This window comes from Mandrillus leucophaeus, unplaced genomic scaffold (genome assembly GCF_000951045.1).
Source record: "Mandrillus leucophaeus isolate KB7577 unplaced genomic scaffold, Mleu.le_1.0 Scaffold561, whole genome shotgun sequence".
NCBI classification, from domain to species: Eukaryota; Metazoa; Chordata; class Mammalia; order Primates; family Cercopithecidae; genus Mandrillus; species Mandrillus leucophaeus.
The window spans coordinates 850,910-859,095 of NW_012106042.1; the positions used below are offsets into that span (position 1 = coordinate 850,910).

Sequence of the window (8,186 nt, forward strand, 5' to 3'; positions counted from 1 at the left end):
AAAAGAAAAATGTATTTATTCAATGTGAAGGAAACCAAGGAAAACTTCAGATTCCCAAAATCCACGTCAAGCTAAAAACCCCCGAGGAAGTGGTGAAGAGGAAGTAATTCCCTATCCCTTTAGAAGGACAGATAGGATTAAAGCTCATAATTGAAAGTCTCGTGAAAGATGGGCTTCTTGAGCCTTGTATGTCTCCTTATAATACCCCAATACTGCCCATCAAGAAATCAGATGGGTCATACCAGTTAGTACAAAATCTTAGAGCTATCAACCAAATAGTCCAAACTATTCTCCCCATTGTCCCTAACCCTTACAGTATTCTCAGTAAAATTCCATGTCATCATCAATGGTTTACTGTAACAGACTCAAAGGGTGCTTTTTGGGCATGTCCCCTAGCTGAAGACAGCTGAGGCACATTCGCTTTTAAGTGGGAAGACACCCAGTCAGGGTAAAAACAACAGTATTGGTGGACAGTTTCATCCCAAGGGTTCGCAGACTCACCCAACCTCTTTAGTCAGATTTTAGAACAAGTGCTAGAAAAGGTTTCTGTTCCAAAGCACATTTGCATGCTCCAGTATGTTGATGATATCCTCCTATCAGGAGAGGATGTAGAAAAACTAACCAGTTTTTCCATACATATCCTTGATCATCTACATTCCGAGGGGTTATGAGTCTCAAAGAAAAAGCTTCCGTATGTAGAACCTGAGGTCAAATATTTAGGCCATTTAATAAGTGCAGGCAAGTGGAGAACAGAGCCAGAGCAACATGAAGGCATTGTGTATTTACCCTTGCCTCAAACTAAGCATGAGCTCAGAGAATTTCTAGGATTAGTTGGATACTGCCGCTTTTGGATTGACTCATATGCCTTACACAGTAAGCTGCTATACCAGAAGCCTACTCAAGAAAAACCTGACTATCTCCTGTGGACTTCTTAGGAAGTCAACCAAATTGAGGAATTAAAAGAAAGACTTATGACTGCCCTAGTTTTAACTTCGCCTTATCTAGAAAAGTCCTTTCACCTTTTCGTCAATGTAAATAATGGAGTGGCTGTAGGAGTGCTTTCCCAAGAGCACGGTTGCCGCCGGCAGCCTGTAGCCTTCTTATCAAGGTTTTAGACCCAGTCACTTGTGGATGGCCTCAATGCATCCAATCTGTTGCTGCTACAGCAATATTAGTTGAAGAAAGCAGAAAGTTAACTTTTGGGGGAAAGTTGACTGCAAGTACACCCCAAGAAGTTAGAGCAATACTAACTAAAGAAGCCGGGAGATGGCTTACCACTCCAGAATCCTGAAATATGAAACCACTTTGCTAGAAAAAGATGATTTAACATTAACTGCTGATAATTCACTCAACCCAGCAGGTTTGTTAACAGGAGATCCAAATCTAAACAGGGAGCACCTATGTCTCAATTTAATTGACTACCAAACAAAGGTTAGACCAGACCTAGGGGATACCACCTTCAAAATAGGATGACACTTATTAATAGATGGTTCCTCCTGGGTGATTGAGGGAAAAAGACACAATGAGTATTCAGCAATTGATGGAGAAACTCTTGAAGAAACAGAGTTAGGCAAATTGCCTAATAACTGCTCTGCCCAAACTTGTGAGTTGTTTGCACTCATCCAAGCTTTAAAGTGATTTCAGGAAGGAACCATCTATATTGATTCTAAATATGCCTTTGGGATGGCCCACACATTTGGAAAAATTTGGACTAAACAAGGTCTTATTAATAGAAAAAGCCAAGACCTTGTTCACAAGGAGTTAATCACCCAAGTATTAGATAACCTTCAGTTGCCCGAAGAAGTAGCTATTGTTCATGTTCCCGGACAACAGAAAAACCTTTCTTTTGAAAGCTAGGGAAACAACTTAGCAGATCAGATACCAAGCAGACTGCCTTTTCATCTGGAACACCTGTCTTTCACTTAACCCCTTGTCTTCCCCTACCGCAGTCCCTGTCTTCTCAGCCATGGAGAAAGAAAAATTAATAAAAATAGGGGCCAAAGAAAACTCAGAAGGAACATGGGTGTTACCCCGACCAAAGGGAAATGCTATCCAAACCCCTCCTGAGAGAAATCCTGTCTCATTTCCATCAAAAGACCCATTGGGGACCCAAAGCCATGTGTGACACAGTTCGCAGAGTTCACGGATGTATAGGAATTTATACCTTGGCCAAACAAGTCACGGAGAGTTGCTTAATATGTAAAAAAAACAACAAACAAGTTATAAAGAAACCGCCCTTGGTAGGGAGGAATCCAGGGCTAAGACCATTCCAAAGTATTCAGAGTGACTACACTGAAATGCCCCTAATAGCTCATCCAAAGTATTTGTTATTAATAGTAGATCACCTCGCTCACTGAGTTGAAGCTATTCCCTTTTCAAATGCAATGGCCAATAATGTAGTAAAAGCACTAAATGAAAATATAGTGCATAGATTCGGACTAACAGAGAACATTGACTCAGACAATGGAACCCATTTCACAGCACACGTCATTAAAAAGTTGTCCCAAGACCTAGACATTAAATGGGAATATCATACACCTGGGCATCCATCTTCATCAGGGAGAGTAGAAAGGATGAATTAAACTTTAAAAAATCACTTAACCAAATTAGTTGTAGAGACTCGGTTACCATGGACCAAATGTCTTCCTATTGTCCTGTTAAGAATCCAAACTACACCTCAAAAGGATACAGGCCTTTCCCCTTATGAAATGCTCTATGGACTGCCCTATGTACACTCCACTACCTGTATCCCTACATTTGAGACAAAAGATCAATTCCTCAGTAATTGCATATTTGGTCTCTCCTTTACCTTCTCTTCTCTTAAAGCCAAAGGTCTCATGGTACAGATGCCACCCCTACAGTTCCTGGTCCGTTAGCACCAGCCCAGGGATCACATCCTCCTCAAATGCTGGAAAGAAGGAAACGTTGAGCTGGCCTGGGAGAGACCCTACCTAGTGCTCCTGACCATTGAAACTGCAGTCCAGACAGCAGAGAAAGGATGGACCCATCACACTCAAGTCAAGAAAGCACCGTCACCCCCGAAGTCATGTGCCATTATTCCAGGGGAAAACCCCCTCAAACTAAAGTTAAGAAAAATTTAACTATCTTCCATCTATTTTATTACTCTTTCTTCTTTTCTCCTTCCAATGCTGACCACCTTGTCATTAATGTAGCTAAATCAAACACACCCCAAGTTATTACGTTTGATGCTTGTCTAGTCATACCCTGTAGAGATCTCCAAAGTCAGAGGCAACTCTCAGACTCAGAAAAGTATGTCCGCCCCTTTAAAGTGAAAGGCTCCGCCTATCAAGACTCTTGTTCCTTAACAAATATAGAAAAACAAGTCTGTCATAGCTGGAATGATGTCCTGTTGATAACCGAATATCAAGGCTGGACCTCATCAGCGGGTGGTTGTATGGTGAATGTATGGTTTATCCTTAAAACCATACATTCATTTCACTAAGGAGAGCACCTCCCCTAATTGCCAGTATAACCAATGTAATCCCATATAAATTTCTATTCTCATTCCCACATCTACTGATCCTAAACCTACTTTAAGTTGCTTCTATGGCACAGGAGCCAACTTGGCTGCACAGAGCTCAGAGAGTCTTTTGAAATGCGTTTTATTAATCCTTCATTCTCTTCACCCTCTTCCTTCTCTTCTCCTTCTGAGCTTTCTTCTAATCAGACTGCCATCTCTTCTGTACCTAATGATAATACTAAAGTAGATATTGTAGCAGAAGATGATGTAAGGCAAACTTCAGCAATTGAAACAGGATATCAAGATGTAAATGCCTGGTTGGAATGGATCAAATATCCTGTCTCACATTAAATAAAAGCAATTGTTATGCTTGTGCACTCGGCCGGCCAGAGGCCCAGATCATCCCCTTTCCACTCGGATGGTTTCCCAGTTGACTGGGCATGGGCTGCATGGTAGCTCTCTTCCAAGATTCCATGGCTTGGGGCAACAAATCATGGCAACCTCTCTCTCTGCTATATCCCAAAATCCAACACCCTGTGGGTCAGCCCCCGAGGGCCATACAGCTTCTGTCTTCTGATGTCAATTTCACCTCGTGTCTCTCATAACAGAGGGAGAATTTAGTGTTCCTTGGAAGCTTAGTGGGATATAGTGATCTTAAGCCTTTCCAGGAGCTTACTCTTCAGTCTCCCCTTAGTCATCCTCAAGCAGATGTATGGAGGTGTTGTGGTGGCCCCTTACTGGACACTCTGTCAGGTAACTGGAGCAGTACTTACGCTTTTGTCCAATTGGCTATCCCTCTCACCCTGGCATTTCATCAACCAGGAAAAGAAAAAACACAAAGTCATAAAATAAGAGAAGCCCCTTATGGGTCTTTTGACTCTGAAGTTTATTTAGACGCAATTGGAGTCCCACGGGGGGTACCTGATAGGTTCAAAGCCCGAGATCAAATAGCTGCAGGATTTGAATCATTATTTCCATGGGTAACTATTAATAAAAATGTAGATTGGATTAATTATATCTACTATAACCAGCAACGATTTATTAATTACACTGGAGATGCTGTCAAAGGAATAGTTGAGCAATTAGGACCTACTAGCCAAATGGTTTGGGAAAATAGAATGGCCCTAGACATGATGTTAGCTGAAAAAGGTGGAGTTTGTATTATGATCAAAACTCAATATTGCACCTTTATCCCAAACAATACTGCCTCTGACAGAAGCATAAGAAAGGCCTTACAGAGACTGACTGCTTTGTCCAATGAACTAGCTAAAAATTCTGGAATTGATAGCCTTCTTTCAGGATGGCTAGAAAGATGGTTTGGTAAATGGAAAGGAGTCATGGCCCCAATCTTCATTTCTCTTGCAGTCATGATAGGTGTGCTTATTCTTGTTGGGTGTTGCATCATACCATGCATCCGTGGGCTGGTACAAAGGCTTATAAAGACAACACTCACTAAAACCTCCCTTCATGTTCCTCCACCCTATTCAGGTAAGCCTTTCCTTTTAGAAGACCAAGTTGAACAGCAAAGCCAGGACATGTTAAAAAGGTTTGAAGAGAAGGGATTATAAAAATTTTAAAGGGAGGAATTGTAAGAGACAATGAATCTTCCTGAGTTTCTCTTCAAAAGGTTTAGCCTGTTAACTTCCTTACCCTTTGTTCTCCAACTCAACTTTCTTGTTTTTCCTTGCCAACAGTTACTGTAAACAGCCTACCTCCTTCCCATCAGTTCTAATCAATAACTCACATCTGTTCCCTTGGTTACCTGTACCCATTGTTTCCTTGAAACCGCATATCTCACACGCTCCATCACTGTACCTCACGTCCGCCTCCCATCCATATTTAGAAAAATATTTACAAGTTGCCAATCAGATCAGCTCAGATTGTGTGGTCTGACCCCAGCCCATGGGGGAAGAACACAGAAATAGGGATCGTGTTAGGGATATAAAAACCCCATGGTATCCTTTGTTTGTTGTGCACTTGTGATCTTGATTGATAGGAGTGGCACCCTTTTGCAAAAGTAAATTGCCTTGCTGAGGAAATTAAATTTATATTCAAGTGCTGTTTCTTTTGCGGCATCAGAAATTCACTTATAACAAGTTCAACTTAATATTTTTGTGGTGGAAAAACATTTATCTGAAATGTATGATTAATTTTAATTTTATTTTTACTTTTCCTTTTATTAAGTTGGTTAAATGTATACTTAAAATATATTATGGAGTGCATAGACCTATTTTTGTAAAATTTTTATCACGTTCCTTCAATCTGTTCATTCTACTAAGTTTATATTCTTATATGTATACTTATATTAACAGTGATGTTTAAAATGATTCTCACTAAATGTTAATAATGGTTATTTTAAGAGTAGTTAGAATTTGTGGTGAGTTTTTATTTTTATTTTTTTTTTGTATTTTTGTATTGCTTTAATTTTTTCAAAACAAAGATGTATAATTTATAGAGAAATAGCAGTCATTATTCTAAGATCAATAAAGGAGGAGACCACTAACAGGAGAACAAGGGAAAAGCAAGTATGGAATATATGGGACCAAATAATTTTCTAGCCTGTCTCTTGGATCTGCAGCTGGCTTCTTTCAAACTGTGTGAGTGCCTTTATGATGCAAATACAAGATTAATTCCCCTGATGTTTTGCTACTGAGCCAGAACTTTACATGTTCAAGAATATGGTCACTATATTGCTAGACTATGTCCACTGAAGTTGGAAATAAAATGCACAGGTATAATTTTTCAAGATATGGTTTGTCAACTAGCAGCACTGGCATCACCTGGGTACCTGTTAGATATACAGAATCTCACCTTACCTGACATACTCAATCGGAATTTACATTGTAACAAGATCCCCTGAAAGATCTGTATAAACATTTAAGTTTGAAAAGCACTGCTTTAAAAGCTCTAACGGCTCAGTTTTCCAATAAGGATGTTGAACAGTGGCTTACATAAAGCTATAGAGATTAATCCTATAGTGGGTTTGCAGAAAAGAGAAAAAAAGATTTTTTTCTGTGCACATGAAATTATTCATTCCACAATTTAGCTGTGTTTTATAGGCTATGGGGACCATCTTTGGTGTGGCTGGGCATCTACACATTTTTAAACATATTCAGAGTGATGTCAGGGGATTTCCAGGAAAACAGACACAATGGTTGATGGTTAAAGAAGAAAAGGGAAAGCTTTCTTGTTTGCTGGCTTGTTTTGTTAGCGCAAGACATGAAGAATCAGGCTGAGGGTAGAGTTAATTAGCATTATCGAAAGTGAAAAAAATAGCATTACCTGCAAGAGTTGTCAGCACTTGTAATTCTTTTTCCAAACTGTCTAAGGTACATTGATCAGTAGTGTCATATAAGGAAAGCTCATTCTGGTCAGTAATATCAATATATTCAATTTCTGAAATTTCAGAAGCAGCTCTAGACAATGATTGAGCAGTTGCACTTCTTGATCGACAAGGAGAGGATGAAAGGCAGCTGGAGCTTTCTTTAACAGAGTTGGAAAGTGGAAAATTTGATGTTGAAGGTCTCTGTGATTTCCAATCTAAAATTAAAAGTAAAAAGATTTTAAATCAACTTTGAAAAATTTGAATGAGTAGTTAAAGATACAAGTTACCAGGTCCCTGCACACAGAGAAGTTAAGTTCATGTAACAGAGTTTATGCAAAATTAACTTTGACTATCACCCTTTCTAGCTAACCACATTTTCTTAATCTCAAATTACTTTTCCAATGTCATAAAGAACACTTCTGTGTATTTATTTTTTTCCTAATTTTCCTACATTCAGAGAAAAACAAACTAATTTTAATATTCACAAAGGAAAATATCTATAAACTAAGTCAACTTCATAAAGAAACAACACACAATTTTATAATGTATTCCAAAGCCAAGCACCACGACATGTGTCTTAAATTCCAGGACAATACCACACTATACCTTGCAAGAAAAAAACCCTTAGAAAAAGCATGTTGCCACTTCCTAGTGAACCAATTTTACTTGATGATCTGTAATTTATTCTTACATTTAAAAATATGGCAACAAAACAGACTAATTTACAAAATCTACATGAATATTTGGAAAAACGCAGGCTTTAAAGAAATTGAGATCACATCTCTAATTTTCCGAAGGATGAGCTCACTCTCTTCTGGAAAAGTTCCAGAAGCACCCATCTCTGTCAGGTTATTACATTGTTCCACTAGGACAGTCACTACTTTGTCTTGATCCATTTTGAAAGTCAACTTAGCTGGTTTCTTCAGCATGTTTGCTTCTTTCACAGTAGGAAAAAAAAAAATCTCTTCAAATCTTACACTAACACAACATAACTAATTTCTAATTTGGTACTTCTCACAAAATATTACTTAATAAGGCCAAGAGAGTTTTCAAGGTACATATTTAAAAATTTGTAGGGCAGGTAAATGCTTTAATGTAATAAATTATTGTTCTGATTTAGGTAAATATGTTTATAGTAAACATAATTATATTATAAGAGAACTTTGCACTCCCTTAACACAAACTGGCTTTGTAAAACTATTAGGTGAGTTAATGTGCAATTGTCATTATCATAAAAACTCTAATTTGATGGAACCTATGCCATAGAACATTGTTTTCATTCTAGCAACTCAATGAAAAATATAAAATTCAAAAAAGTGACTACAGGCGGTCATCATGTATTAAGTATTTAATGACCATTGAGTTGATGTTGTTGTTGTT

The 8,186-nt window shown here is 38.4% G+C and overlaps 1 protein-coding gene across 1 annotated transcript in view; it reads right to left on the reverse strand.

The window, feature by feature from the left end:
• ZBBX (zinc finger, B-box domain containing) overlaps positions 1-8,186 on the reverse strand; it is a 143,378-nt gene that overhangs the window by 31,368 nt on the left and 103,824 nt on the right. The window contains exon 18 of the mRNA XM_011998231.1: positions 6,764-7,021. Within this exon, the coding sequence (XP_011853621.1) occupies positions 6,764-7,021 (258 nt within the window). The remainder of the gene's footprint in view (positions 1-6,763; positions 7,022-8,186) is intronic.